The 15,866-nt window shown below is 39.0% G+C and overlaps 1 protein-coding gene across 5 annotated transcripts in view; it reads right to left on the reverse strand.

Moving 5' to 3' along the window:
• The window catches only part of LOC146449924 (uncharacterized), a 72,788-nt gene that overhangs the window by 44,003 nt on the left and 12,919 nt on the right, over positions 1-15,866 (reverse strand). For 4 of the 5 annotated variants that reach the window (XR_014860455.1, XM_085100976.1, XM_085100975.1 and 1 more), the window contains 6 exons: positions 15,408-15,486; positions 15,079-15,130; positions 7,111-7,160; positions 6,721-6,872; positions 3,811-4,011; positions 2,149-2,311 (listed from right to left, as the gene is read on the reverse strand). Coding sequence is in view for 4 of the 5 variants with exons in the window: in XM_085100976.1 (XP_084957102.1) it covers positions 2,149-2,311; positions 3,811-4,011; positions 6,721-6,872; positions 7,111-7,160; positions 15,079-15,130; positions 15,408-15,486 (697 nt within the window). In the remaining variant the exon portion in view is untranslated. The remainder of the gene's footprint in view (positions 1-2,148; positions 2,312-3,810; positions 4,012-6,720; positions 6,873-7,110; positions 7,161-15,078; positions 15,131-15,407; positions 15,487-15,866) is intronic. The other variant, XM_085100974.1, reaches the window with a different exon arrangement.

Below are 15,866 nucleotides of genomic sequence, written 5' to 3' on the forward strand. Positions count from 1 at the left end.
ACTTCAGCGGGAAAAGACGAGGTACGGCGAACTTTGCGGGTTTAGAAAGAGAGCAACGTCGGGCTACTGCTACAGAGTTAATGAAATTTCCTTTTCTAAGAAAAAAGCAGTTACTATGGTTACAGTTACTACTACTTTGAAGAAGGAGTTAAGCAGCAAAACCTGATGAAGATAAGTACACTGTAGTTAAATGGACCCTAATCCAGCGAAACCTGAGCTGGACCGACGCGTTTTGTGTACCGCCAAAAAAAAAAACACACACACACACATACACACACACCCAAAGAATACACGACTGCTTCGAAACAAATTCAATGTTTCGGACTAAAGTACTTTTTGTTTTGACCTTCCACGTCTTGACAAACATTGTTCGAGTTATCGAGGGTAAAATTATATAGAAAATGACCTGAAGGGAAACGAAAATTGCTTCGAGTTAGCAGAAGGTTGGAGTTATCGAGGGTATAATTACAGTAAACTCACGGTATAAAGGAAATCCCGGAGAAATCGATTTGGGTTCAAGTTAGCGCGAGGTTCGAGTTATCGGGAGTCGACTGAAGATTGTGGTGTCATTTAACTTTTTTTCAACCAGCCATAGGCTTTTTCGTTTACAGCTATTTCAATAGGCCATTTCAATGGTGGCGTCATTTTATCACCAGAATTCATTACGTTTTCCTTTTCAAATTCAAATTTTGTAATCCTAGTGAGCAGCAAAGAACAATAGCGCTAATTAGCATCAGAAAAAAACCCAGAAGGATTCTGGTAGACAGTTCTAGTAAAATGACGCCATAGTGAAAATGTCCTGCCAACGTTGTCGAATCAAAGCTTCAAGCTCAAAGACAAGACCGAAAGGTAATATGGGTACTTCTTAATATATTTTTGGAAGTGCGACAAATAGGACGAAAAAAAAAAACCATTGTAAATGATTTTTTGCGTGTTTTAAAAGCTAAAAACAAAAATTCGCAGTATACAAAGACTAATAGTAGGGTACTTAAGCAACAACAATGGCGACATCAACGAAAACGTCACTTGAAAATATAACTTCATTTTCATTTCATTTTGTGCTACTTCGCGATTATTCCGAGCCCTCCAACTTGTACAAAAACTACGAACTACCCATGAACCAAATTGATAGGCGTTGGATTCGAGTTAAGAAAATGAAAAATTCGCCGTCGTCTGTTCACGTTGTCCACAGAGCCTTGAATTTGGTCATTTCACGTTGTTCTGCAGCGGACGACATAGTAATGTGCCAAAATTTAAAACGGACGAGCAGGACGATTGTTTTTTCTCATTAAACCTATTGTTTTGCGGCGTTGTCGTTGCCATCGCCGTCGTCTTTTCTTAAGTTCGGTGTGTCTTTTCGGGCTGTGTGCTTCCAAAATAAAATATTCCACATGTGGGTGCATGGCCACACTGTTTATCGGTCTTCCAATGGTGTTTGGTTTCACTTCTCCCGAAATTTAAAACTTTTGTGACATAACGATCGATAGTTCTTGGTGGCATCCTAAAGCAGCTGCCACCTCATCCACTTGATATCCTAACATTTCTTTCATCCAAATGACTCACCATCGTAGATCTTCACTGAACGGCGAAGCATAGCTGATTTTTAAGGTTTATTCAAAAAAAATCCCGAATAACCTTGCGGTCTTGTCTTGTAGTTTTATGCTTTGATCCGACAACGTTAATTGAAATAGCTGTAAAATGTTAATTGACTGAAACAATTAAAATAAAGCAACGTACAATTATTGAAAAGACAATCTAGTTTCAATTTTGTTTGAGAAACATGGAAACATTTATTGATTTCCTTTCGATTTGATTATCGCGTTTTTGTGATGTCGAATGGTTACCCCATTGTCGCACACAAAAGAACTTCTGCTTACTGACAAAAGCGCAACCGTGTCACGTCATAAATTTAATATGGCGGCAGAGGAAATTTAAAAGCAAAATTGGGCGATAACGATATTTAATTTTTTTAGCACGCTTGAATATTATTTACACTTTTCAAACTAAAATTTATAGCTTGTAGACATTATTTCCAACTATTTAACGTCAGTTTATTGTCAGAGTGGAGGTTCCTTTTAAAGGAAATTTTAGAGAAACAATATCATCCCCCCAGTGGTTATAACAAAATAAATAAAATGTTACTCTTACTGAAAGCAAAACCCGCTGCAAAGAAGATTAGAGGCAACAGCAAAATGTCAAAGGGACACCATGCGATGAGAAAAAACCAACACGCCCTTGAGTCTTTTAGCTTACGAGTACCACGATACCATCTGTCCGCCATTAGGTCAATAATGATGGGATGGTTGACAAACTGTAAGAGAAGAAAGAAATTCATTCCATACTTTTTGTAGAGGATTCTCATTAAAGTACGGTGGATTCGCATTAGCGTGCGGAGTAATACAATGTTTACGGAGGAATACATTATTTACGGAGGATTCTCATTAAAGTGCGGTGGATTCTTATTAGCATGCGGAGGAAACATTGTTTAAGGACGACTGCATTAACATGTTTTGACCGTTAATGACAGTTACTGACTTGCCCCATTGTTTTCATGAAACCTGGCTTACAGTTGGCTTGATAGCTCAGTTGGTAGAGCATTGCACCGGCATCGCAGAAGTCATGGGTTCGAATCCCGTTCTAGCCTGAATTTTTTTTCAGGCTTTCCTTTCGCAACTGCTAAATTGCGTATTGACTGCGAGGATCGATCTTTCTTCTTTTCCATCCTTCATCCTCAGTTCAAAATAAATGTTTCATATATTTACATTCCGGCATTTATTCATCGTTCATGGGTGTATTACGAACTCACAATATGACCAGCTCCCAGCTGGCTTTACAGCTCAGTTGGTAGAGCAGTGCTTCGGTATCGCAGAGGTCATAGGTTTGAATCCCGTTCAAGCCTGAATTTTTTTTCATGCTTTCTTTTCGCATGAATAAATTATGATTTTTATTAAAACTCCGATTAAATTGATAAAAACTTTACAACTGACCGAGCGAGCGGGTGAAATCTAACCCACATCACGATAACTCGCTCATTGCGCATGCGCGCATTCACGAGTTAAAAAGACCTGAGGCCGTGAAGCAGCCTCATCTTTGTCATCAACTTGAGCAAAAAAATATTCTAAACCATGGTGCCTTACACACTACTTTCCACCATTCCAAAATATATGCAAAATGTATCGTCAGCAGAAGTTTTACGAGCGGGGAAAATTGACTATCCTAATTATGTTTTGTTACACCGATCAAGACCTTATATAAAAAAGTGAAGTCGACCTGCAGGTGATTGCGGACATATGCATTAAATGGAAACTGTCCTGATTGGCGCATGCACGAGTTTGAAAACGTTATGTTTAAGTCGCCAAATTCAAAATAGCGTCGACTGAGGAAAGTAGCCGTTGCTCCTGAATAAAGGACACCTCGGTCGGTACACCATTTAACACGCCCTTCAAATCTCCATAGCCTCGAATTACTATCTAAAACTGGTTATCTTCGGCCTGGCTTCCTGAAATCAATTCCTTTTTTCTTTTTTTTTTTTCTTTTTTTTCTTTTTTTTTTTTTTTTTTTTAACTTCGATCGTATCGACCAGATTTCATTACCAGGGTAATGCTCAATAGCAAATTTGAAAGTGATTTTCTTTTAACATTTAAATTTTTACTCCGCCCAGAGTTAATTATCTGATTTCTCAGTTGTGACCAGTGCTGCCCGAGCAGCATTTTATGATTATTAATAAAGAAAAGACCTACATGGACATCACTATCATTTTGTGCTCATTTGCATAATTAAATCATTTTTCTTAGGCATTTAAGCCGTTACCTTTTTTTGTTCAAGTCTTATAGCAGTCTCCATGATAACGTCTGTGTGAGGATTTGTGGAAAAGTCTTCCCGATAAAGCTCATTATATTTCAGAGGGTCAAGAAAACGCAACGTTAACTCTTCCACACGATTGGCAAGATCATTGAAATCCGCTTTATCGTGCTCACTCTTTTCTGCCCGCTCACGGAGTATATCAGTGACCTGAAAATATATAAACAGTACATGGTAAACCCAATGTCTTTTCATGGGAGATGCCATAGTCCAGTGCATTCGGTTTAGCAACACTTATAGTCGTCGCATGCTACAGAAACGTGAAGTAAACTCCGGTCTGATGAACCACCTTTGCACGCTCTAATATCCCGAATATAAAACGGAGTTTCTGTGCGAAGGTCACCTCCATGCTTGAGCTTAAATTAAATCTACAATCTTCCATGAAAAGTGAAGAATCACTTGGAAGTTTAAATTTCAATGGATAACAAGGACTTTTCCCCATGAGAAAAATTCTATCTCTTCTTTGCGGCGAAGATGCCAGTAAAGATATAGAATTGCTGGCGCTTGGTTTAGCTCATTGCTAGATGAACAAAAGGTTGCTGTTTTTGTGCCTTAGGGACCTTTTTTTATCTTTTTTATGAATAGTCTGAAATGTTGGACATTCTTAAAAAAAATTTCCTTATTTTTGGGATATTTCAGCAAATGATCGAAAATGTTCAAGTGACTTTTGGTATAAAATCTTTAATTAACTTAAACCTTAATAAGTGTTTAAGACAAGAACCTTGGCGCTTCTCCTCAATCTAATTGCCTCGCTCATGCTCCAGACTTTCGTTCGAGGACTGCGCATGCACGTACGACAGACTAACAAAATAGGGACTGTTTTAGAGCCTCAAATCACCCGTGATTTCCTTAGTAAAATGTCTCGGTATATGGCTTGTTTCGTGTTAATCCATAGGATGAGCTTGTGTCCAAAACATCAACGGCTCACCGAGAAAAGAAAGCTCACTGAGAAACCCTCGTGGACTCTTTCGCCAAGCCATTACCAACCAAGACGCCGGTGTGACAAGAAGGGTTTATACGTCAAGTAACTTTAAGACTCACTGCCACATCGTGCGTTATTACTGTTAAGTGGGAAAATCCTATCATGGACACTTTGTGATAACGGGCCACGTAACGAAGCAGCGCTTCGCGGTAACAGCAATAACGGTCCTAAACGTAGGTTACCAAATCCTAGTTCCCAGCCTAGGTATTACCCTAAATCACAATCCAGTGCCAGAACCGCAAAACCTCGGTGAAACGGAAAAGAAATAAAACAAATTATCGAAAGATTCAACATAAACTGTTTGATAATCAAAATCTGGCACTTCTTGTCTGTAAATATCTTAAATAAATTCAATCCTATCAGTATGCAGGATGTTTGTCCCATGAACCTAGTTTAATGGCCTTATCCTTCACTAGTCTCCTGTAGCTCAGTGGTAGAGCATCAGGACTAGTAATCTGAAGGTCATAGGTTCGACTCCTGTTAATTAGGAGCACTCGGATTTCAGTTTTTCCGAGTATGCCTGTGTCATTTAGTGCCAGATTAATACATCATTCTCATTTATTCACCAGGCTTAACAAATTCCATCGCATTATTTTTTCTACATTTACATTAGTTATTACTTAGACAATCGTTAATAAAGCAATCACCATCTTTAGATGGTGTAACGAACGCACCGGTCAATTTAATTAAACTTCCATGGCAGTTTCCTTGACTGTAATTACACGAAATCATAACCAACGGTGTCTGGACCAGAAACAAATAAATACACTGAAGCAAACGATAAATTACAAAGACAATACTAGCGAAAGGCAATGAAACAGCAATACGAAAGATAAATAGCAAAGGATAACATGCACGTACCTGACAGTATGGATATAGAAACTAACAACATAGGACAAGCGAAACTGAATTAACATGAAGACGAAAGATAACAACTAATTTTGGCCCGAATGAAATATTTAAATGGGCAAGGAATGGCACTAAGCGCCTACGCGAATGAATACCGCTGAAATCAGTATTGTTGCAACAGATAGTGTTTATTAAAAGGTGCCATTTACTCTGCGCGATACAAGAGCGGTTTTCTTTAACTATCAGCCTAATATTGAGGTCGAAGTATTCAGCATTATTGTGCTAATTGGGGACACCATAAATCAATGAAAAAAATATATACAAACTAAACATAACCTATGTCAGAAATCCCAAGAAGTGGGAGGCAAACCAGTTGGCTATTTTCAAAGCATAGGCATGGATTTAAAAAAGGGGCTACTGGAAACAAATCCAAGAGGTCAAAGCGGAACTTGAACCCGGAGTCTCCGGATTACCAGTCCGGCGCCCTAACCACTTGGCCACGCCGCCTCGATTTCGCTCATATTTTGCTCAAAGAAAGGCCCTCGCCAGAAACCACACAGTAGGCAGTTTTCGGTAGTCCTTTCACACGGAATTCGTATTCATGTATTCAGTATTGCAATAGCAACTTTAAGAAACCACGACGGCAACGGCAACGCTAACGTCGCTTGAAAATATTAGTTCGCGTTACTTTTGCTACCTTGCGATTATTCCAATTCGTTCAACTTGTGCAATGTGGCCGAACTATCCAGTAACAAAACAGGTGAGAACGGCGTTCAAGTTGAGACAGAGAATGAAAAATTTACCTTCATGTGCTCACGTTCTCCACAAAACCTTGAATTTGGTAATTTCACGTTGTTGTTTGGCCAAGCAAGGTGAAGTAATGTACCAAAATTTAAAATGCACGTTCAGGGCCTTTGTTTTTTTCATTAAATTCTATTGTTTTGCCACGTTGCCTTTGCCGTCGCCGTAGTAGCTTTTTAAACGCCCTAATAAAAGGAGTATCATGGGCCAAATTACATTGAACTTACCCTCATCGCCAATAACAGAGTATTATCTGCATTCTTCATTAGTACTTTTGCTGTTAATTGTCCTTTGAGTTCGTGATATGTGCTTTCTTGAACTACCTCTAAGAATAATCTTTCGCGTTTTCTTTCAGCCTGGATTTCTTTATCATGGGTACCTTGCGAACAAAAAAGCCCAGTTTTAAAAGTCGTAGTGGGAAATATTCAACTCCCTTATTGGAAGAGATGAATTTTTTTTATATTTACCCTAATACCTTAGTCAGTGTAAGAATTTTCTTTAAAAAATGGGATAAAATCATCATTTCGTCGAATTCGTGTCTTGAAGGCATTTTAAGTTTTAATTTTTTAATTGATAATTGATAAATAGACAATTCAATAGCTAATTCATTTACATACCATTCTCCGAATCATCGTTTTTCGCCATATCCAGTTCCACGACTTCTTCACTAAGAAAAAAAAATACATAATCAAAAAGCCTACGACTCATTTCAAGAGACTGCCATATATATTTCATGATATTCATATAAAGCCTGTTATAAAGACTACAGAAGCTGGCTTATCAGTTTTATCCAGCCTTTGTTTGTTTGTTTGTTTGTTTGTTTTTTAATTCGATCCACAAACACTGAAGACGTTTCCTTAGACTGTGGGATTTATTCTCACTCTTGACTGAGAAACTTACTTGAACAGCTCAAGGTAGTTTTGAGCTTTTACTTTAGCAGGCCGAATAGAAGATAGTCACATTGTGACTGGAAGGGACGTATGATAAAAATTGCTATACGAAACTAAAAAACAGTCAAGCTCTAGGCCTTGCAAGCGGTACGAAGCGCGTTATCGACTCGGTCGATCGAAGTCCTAGATTGCAAACAGAAATCACCAAATCGTAGAAAAGAAATGGAATTAGGCATCGATAAATTGTAGAAAAAGTGAAATCAAAAGAATTACGTTTTTGTCGGATGAGGTAACTTTTTGGCTCTTTACATTTTCAAAATAAAATTTATAGACAGAGAAATGATGGAGATACCATTGATATCATGTACTTTGTTTTCAGGCAAACTTATACAGTTCTTGTGTTGATCTGAATTGGTACACTTCTAGAATTCCTTTCGAAACTTTATTCAATTCAAGAAGAAATTTGATTCTTGTCAGGAGAATGCCCCCAAGTGACTGGAATATTTAAATTACCAGTTCAGTTCAGTTCAGTTCAATTTAGTCGATTTTTGCCATTATTCTTGCAAATCGTTATATATTAAAATATAAACGATAAATAAATCACAAAAGAGAGAGAGAGAGAGAAACATATGGCGAGAATGCCCATAGAGAAACCATTGGGGCTTACACGAGCTACCTGCTCCTAAAAAAAATTACAACTTTGAAATCAGGATTTTAGGCGTAGCTTATTTAATTTATCAATACATTTCAGTTACAAGGCAAGTACATAATCAAACACACAGAGGCAGCAAAACATAAAACAGCACGTTCAAAACAGGGGTAGTCCATTTAGGAGGAATGACCTTAATTTAGATTTTAACAGAGAAATACTCTCAGCATTCTGAATTAAACAGTTTAGGGCTAATTGTACGAAAAGAAAAGAAAATTCTCTACCAGTGTGTGCAGATGAAGTCACACAATTTTTTGCGGTCATATTGGCGGGCGTGAACGAAACGATGACAGAAAACACTGCAAAAATAAGTTTTTAGTTCTCTGAAATTTTAATACAGTAGAACCCCGTTAACTTGAACTCGGATAGCTCGAAAACCCCGCTTCTCCGCGGAATATTTAATCTGATAATAAGCTTTTGAGGGATGCTCAAAATCTCGCACAAGACACTTGAACAAATTGGCGACCGTTTTCAAGTTGCAATCCATTTCCATCCTAGCCATCTGCACACAAAAAAAAATTCATTGCAGTTTCTGGACACTAGTTGTATTATTCTTAAGTTTCCCTTGATCAAAATTTACCCCGATAACTCGAATTTCTGGTTCTTATAACTCGCCACGAATGCCCATTGAGATATCCCATTAGTTTTTCTTATCGTGTGATCGAATTCTAACACTAGAACAAAGACTGGACGCCCGGGGGGGGGGGGGGGGGTGGTGCTTCCTTATAAGGGGCTAATGGGGCTGTGCCGCTGGATTTCACGATTGGATTGACTAGAATGGGGTTGCATTTTCAATAGAGTTACTAGAATGGGGTCGCACATTTTCGGATTTTTGGGGTAAGAAAATTCTATTAAGTAGGGATTCAAAATGGTCTCGGTTAAAAAGTTCAGAAGTTGTTGTTTATTAAATGTAACAATCACTTCGCATTACATTCCGTTTTTTCAATTCATTTTAGGATGACCTATTTAAAGGATTGATAAAGTAGATGCATGAATAGAAAGTGACTTAGTTGGGATCGCGAAAATTACGATTTCCCAAAAGTGACTAAGCTGGGGTCTATAACTGGCCACAAAATAGACTATAATGGGGCAGGGGCTCTGAGAGGCCAGCGGCACATAACCCAGCAAAACTGAACCCAAATTTACGTATCTTTTAATGAGAGATGCCGTGCAATTGTAGCGTAAATTGGAACGCGTCGGCTTTCTCAGTTGTAGCCACCAGCATGCAGCCATCTACCAAGATCGTATGACGCTTTGTTTGGTCACAGTACTATGTTTTGTAATGAATCAACGCGATCGATTTACGCGGATTTTGCTGCAGTTGCACGTTGAAGAAACCATTAGTCTGGATCTCTTCAGACGTGACTCTTCTGCCTGTCTGCGCCCCATGCATAAAGCCCACAAACTTATCACCACCTTTTAGTCAAAATCTACCAATTGTACATGCATTTCCGGAACCGCCAATTCTTCTACTGTTTTTGCGATAAGCTGCTGCCTATTCGAATTTGGTAATAATAAAAATCACGGAATGGAAATGCGGGGTTATATATAAGTCAGAGGAACCGCGATCGTGGAATTAAATTACAGCACAGGTTAGCGGGAACGAGACGAAAGCGCGCACTTTCGAAATAGAATACGCAAGATACAGGACACAAGGAGCCAAAGGAAAGGACTTATAAAAGCTGCAAACAAAGGGAGACCAGAGAAATGCGAAGACAAAAGAAACAGGGACGTATTCTTCTGCTAAGGAATTGGCGCGTGCTTATTATGCAAAATGGAAGGCATTGCCTCAAGCAAATAAAGGACCATGGACAGAACCAAGATAAGGCCCGCTTAACGAAAAGGGCTCAAGTTAACACAGCAGGGCGTTTGGCTAAAAGTCACAATATTTAATCCAAGTCAGGCAAAACGTTGACTAACATGATCATGTGGTGTATATCGCCAAGCCAATTGTCCAGGGAGTAGGCGTCATAAAATTGCCGAGTGGATAGGTGCGGTCCTTAAAATTACACTCCTAAATATGTGACAAAATAGGAAAATCCACTGACTCATTTTCAGAACATAGGCAAGGTATATTCACTTTTTGGTCCAACCAACCGAATGTTTTGTTACCCAATGTCTTTTTTTGCTGTATGATTATTTATCAGCAAACGTAGGCTGTGTTCTTTGTGGCATACCAAGAGCGCAGTGTAACACGGCAGTGCATTGTTACCTGTAGGATTGATGTCAGCAAACGTAGGCTGAACTTAAGGTGGCACACCCATAAGTGCAGTGTAACTCAGTGTTTTGTTTAATGTCAGCAAACATAGGCTGTACTTTAGGTGGCACACCCATGAGTGCAGTGTAACCCAGTGTTTTCTTTAATGTCAGCAAACGTAGGCTGTACTTAAGGTGGCACACCCATAAGTGCAGTGTAACCCAGTGTTTTGTTTAATATCAGCAAACATAGGCTGTACTTTAGTTGGCACACCCATAAGTGCAGTGTAACCCAGTGTTTTGTTTAATGTCAGCAAACATAAGCTGTACTTAAGGTGGCACACCCATAAGTGCAGTGTAACCCAGTGTTTGTTTAATGTCAGCAAACATAGGCTGTACTTTAGATGGCACACCCGTGAGTGCAGTGTAACCCAGTGTTTTGTTTAATGTCAGCAAACGTAGCCTGTACTTTAGGTGGCACACCCATGAGTGCAGTGTAACCCAGTGTTTTGTTTAATGTCAGCAAACATAAGCTGTACTTAAGGTGGCACACCCATAAGTGCAGTGTAACCCAGTGTTTGTTTAATGTCAGCAAACATAGGCTGTACTTTAGATGGCACACCCATGAGTGCAGTGTAACCCAGTGTTTTCTTTAATGTCAGCAAACGTAGCCTGTACTTTAGGTGGCACACCCATGAGTGCAGTGTAACCCAGTGTTTTGTTTAATGTCAGCAAACGTAGGCTGTACTTAAGGTGGCACAGCCATGAGGGCAGTGTAACTCAGTGTTTTGTTTAATGTCAGCAAAAGTAGGCTGTACTTTAGGTGACACACCTATAAGTGCAGTGTAACCCAGTGTTTTGTTTAATGTCAGCAAACATAGGCTGTACTTTAGGTGGCACACCCATGAGTGCAGTGTAACCCAGTGTTTTGTTTAATGTCAGCAAACGTAGGCTGTACTTTAGGTGGCACACCCATGAGTGCAGTGTAACCCAGTGTTTTGTTTAATGTCAGCAAACGTAGGCTGTACTTAAGGTGGCACACCCATAAGTGCAGTGTAACCCAGTGTTTTGTTTAATGTCAGCAAACGTAGGCTGTATTTTAGGTGGCACACCTATGAGTGCAGTGTTACCCAGTGTTTTGTTTAATGTCAGCAAACGTAGGCTGTACTTTAGGTGGCACACCCATGAGTGCAGTGTAACCCAGTGTTTTGTTTAATGTCAGCAAACGTAGCCTGTACTTTAGGTGGCACACCCATAAGTGCAGTGTAACCCAGTGTTTTGTTTAATGTCAGCAAATGTAGGCTGTACTTAAGGTGGCACACCCATAAGTGCAGTGTAACCCAGTGTTTTGTTTAATATCAGCAAACGTAGGCTGTACTTTAGGTGGCACACGTATTAGTGCAGCATAACCCAGTGTTTTGTTTAATATCAGCAAACGTAGGCATTACTTTCGGTGGCACACCCATAAGTGCAGTGTAACCCAGTTTTTTGTTTAATATCAGCAAATGTAGGCTGTACTAGGTGGCACACCCATAAGTGGGTGTAACCCAGTGTTTCCGGGGACAATCAAGGGAACCAGTGCTGTTTGCTAGCTTGCTGTGATACTTAACAGGAACTGCCCCTTGTTTTATACAACACGGCACAAAACACCCAGTTGAAAAAAAAAAATAAGAAGACAAAATTTAGCTCATAACAGATTTGAAAAAAAAAAAAAACACGTTAGAGTCATGGCAGATATAAAGTTTGTCTTTTTACAATGACCATCTCCTTGGACATGACTGTCGGAGGAAGAGGTAGACATGGCAATAGTAAAACCAATCCACGCGTCACCACCGGAGTTAAAAATAACAGCAATAAGTTTAATTACTGATAACCATTAATTTAAACAAAACATTAGTTAAAACCAACTTTACACAATAAAGAATTGAAAAAATTGTCAAATACTTGTGAAATCTTAGTGGCTAGTCTGACGCGGCGTTTCGATTCGTCTCGGCCAAGACACTCTTCAGACACTTACGACACCTTAGTGTCAACTCAAGCTCGGGATAAAGAAGACTCCACTAAAGAAATAACTCGGCTCAATAAACAGCTTGCATATATGGAAGCCCGTTCAAGACGAGAGAATTTACTTTTTTAAGGTATTTTTGAAACTTAAGCGACTGAAAGTGAAGCAGACCATGAAGACACAGAGTCCGTCCTGTGCTCCTTCATAAGCTCTACCTTGAAAGTTGAAGATTCTGTTACATGCGATAGAGTTTCAACGTATTCACCCCTTAGGCAGTGACAGACAAATGATTACACGACGTGCAACAAGTTTAAGAGACGACACTGTACGCATTTACCCAGATTACCAAAAATCCATTCAGGAATCCAGAAAGAAGCAATAACCAAAGTTAAAAAAACGGCTAAGGAAGCAGCCCCCAAAACAGCATATTTAGGTCAAAGTAAGCCTGATCTACTTTACCTAGAAGGCCAGCTTTTACCGGAATAAGGATATACATTAGAAGAAACTGAAGGCTTTTTTTGGTTTATTTTTTTTGTTTGGAAGTGAGATTGTCATAAGATGATAAACGTTTTATGTAGTGTAATAATATTTCAGTCTATATTTCTCTAGTCTTTCGACGGAATATGCAAACGTTTTTCTCTTAATTGCAAAAATTTTCGTTTTTACCCGTCTTTTCACTTTATTTAACTTGAAAAACTTTAACCTTCAGAGGTATCAAGTACAACAAATTTCAGGGTAGCGGAGCTCCAAAAAGGACAGGGGATGGCTATTATTGTCCATCTTTTGTGCGTTGCGAGGTGGATATTGTTTGTCAGTGTTTCATGTTTTTGTGGTTAGTCATGTTTTTACAACTCAAAGGCACGTAAGCTTTGAAAATTCTGATTTCGTGTGATGTTAAAAATTAACATTATATTCAAATTAGTTTCCTTGAATGTTAAGGGCATCAGCAATTAAAAAAAAGGCGCACAATATATGTTGTGGTTCAATTTTATCCTTGGTTTAAATTTTATTTTCCTTTGTTTTCAAACTCATTATCATACATTACCATGCCCAAGAACAATAGGAAGATAAAATTCAAACCAAGGATAAAATTGAACCACAACATATACACTTGGTGCCGCAGTAGAGAAGCCGATATATTTGTTGGCTTTACACTACAAGCTAAGTTAGTTTCAAGTAGGCACTTGATTCAAGTGCACTTGAAAATCTCAAGTCGGGGTTTAGAAAACTTGGCTTCACACCTGGTGACAAAGTATACACTTGAAGCTCAAGCTGTCAATCATCTTTCGCGGTAAAATCAGAAATGCGATTGCTCGCCGGAAAATCATGGAGCCTTTGCAACGGAAAAACGTTTTAATATGTTGGTTACTCGGTTTTTGTCTTTAAAATTAACCCAGAAAGTTTTAACATTACAGGAAATGCATAGGTACTTCATTGTTTACGAGATCTTGGCGACAACACAAAAGAACAGGCGATATCTTCTGTGTTTGTCGAGAATGGTTCAGCAACGTGGTTTTCGGCAAAGAAATCGCCACAGGGTTTGGGTATGGCCTCGTCCACAAAATTGGTTTAAACTACTTTTAGCTAACCGCGACATGGATCCGCTTTGGAAAATGCATTTCCGCGTGACTCGTCCAACGTTCAACGCTTTGTGTGATTTGGTACGCGGAGTCCTCAAACTGCGAGGCGTATCTCCAGCCATCCATTTTGATTTTTTTTTTTTTTTTGATTGATTTTAGTTTAGGGCAAAATGTTTATCTGTTCTGGCACCGCAGCACGTGGCTTTCAATTGGTTTCCCTTTTCCTATTGGTCAAGTACGTTCTCAAGTGTGGTGTTGGCCATACTTGGCGGCGTACTTCGGCCTCGTTGAACTACGAACGTTTCCATGGTCGCTAAGTAAAGTTCAAGTTGGTAGGTTTTACCCCTTCACACTCGAAGTAGGTTTCAAGTGCACTTAGATTATAATTACAAGCTCTAGTGTGAAGCCACCGATTTTTCTTTCAAGAGACTCATTCAAAAAGAAACCGAAATTCAATGGAAAAACGAATGGGGCGGTAACATGCTGTTTTCACACGGCAGCTCGAATTCCTGTGGAACTGCAATACTAATAAAATTACCGTTAACTGCACTATTGTGTCCACTATTTCAGATCCCTTGGGGCGATACATTAAATCAAAAGTTCAAATTGATGATAAAACTTTATGTTTTTGTTAATGTTTATGCACCAAATAAAGACAAGGACTCTTTCCAATTCTTCAAGAAACTGTATATTCTACTTCAAACGGAAGACCTGGAATGCGAGGATAACATTGTATTAGGGGGCGATTTTAACTGTCCTTTAAATCCCAGTCTCGACAAGCGTGGTGGTAAAAGCAGTTATTGAGCGTATTAAATAATTGCAAAAGGAATTGGATTTAGTTGATATAATTGGTGAGTTAAAAATCCGGATACCAAAAGTTACGCTTGCAGCCAAAGTTCACCCGCAATTTTTTGTCGCCTAGATTACTGGTTAATTTCCAGCAACCTCTGTGATTACTTTCAATCTACTAGCATAATTCCAGCTCTCAAAACTGATCACGCAGCAATTGATCTATGTGTAAGTGATATACGAGATGAGTTTGGGTGTCCGGGCATGTGGAAATTGAATGTTTCTTTTACTTGAGAACGAAGATTATTTAAAAGTTACCAACGTGGAAACAAGAAGACGAGGATCTGTCGGATAGATGCAGTTTATGGGATTGGATCAAGTACATAAGGAATCGTATAGAGCTCTCCGTGACTTACAGTGAAAGCCGCGTGTGTCTCCTCCGTGGAAGTAATCTGCTTCCTGCTCCATCTAAAGTTAAAAAGAAAATGGTCGAGGCAGTCAATTTTGTCACATTCTGTGTTCTTACTTTTCAGTTGCAAGAATTAGTTTAATTATTTAAAATTATGATAAAGGAATTCCAGGGTGTCATGGGAAATCAGTCATTATATTATGATGAGAAACAGTGGTCGTTAAAATCGCCTTTTTGCATTCACTGTTTGGCTTGTGTATTCCAATTAGTTTCTTTTTATCTTTCCCTCTACCTCGATTCCTTTTTAATCAGGTATAAGAGCTTATTATCACATACCAGTACCTTCATCATCTTCTGTTAATTCTGCTAGCTTCATTGACACTACCAGTTGGTTTTCTTGGTTATCTGCCATTATCTACCCACACAAAGTGTAAAAGAACAACAAAAGCTATAAGCAAACAACAAAAACAAAAGCATTTCCTATCATGGTGGACTTTTCTTTCGAGTTGCATTCTTTCCCAACAAAAACTCAACACCGAACTCGACCAATACGATCAACCCAAAAAGGTTAGGTATAGCATGCTGCACGCACAAACCACATATCGCCTGACAAAGAGTGTGACAACGCGACACAATATTTTGCTTTGTATACAACAACAAAGATTCTGTACGCGTTGTTATTAGCCCCTGCTCATTATCTATGAAAGGATAAACGTGTAGATGAAGTATTTACTTGGTATGACGCATAAGCGTTCGCCGCCATAAAAGATCCAATTTTAGTTCAAGTCTGGAGTT

The sequence above is a fragment of the Pavona decussata genome, unplaced genomic scaffold, assembly GCF_977016875.1.
Source record: "Pavona decussata unplaced genomic scaffold, jaPavDecu1.1 SCAFFOLD_549, whole genome shotgun sequence".
In the NCBI taxonomy this organism is placed as follows: domain Eukaryota; kingdom Metazoa; phylum Cnidaria; class Anthozoa; order Scleractinia; family Agariciidae; genus Pavona; species Pavona decussata.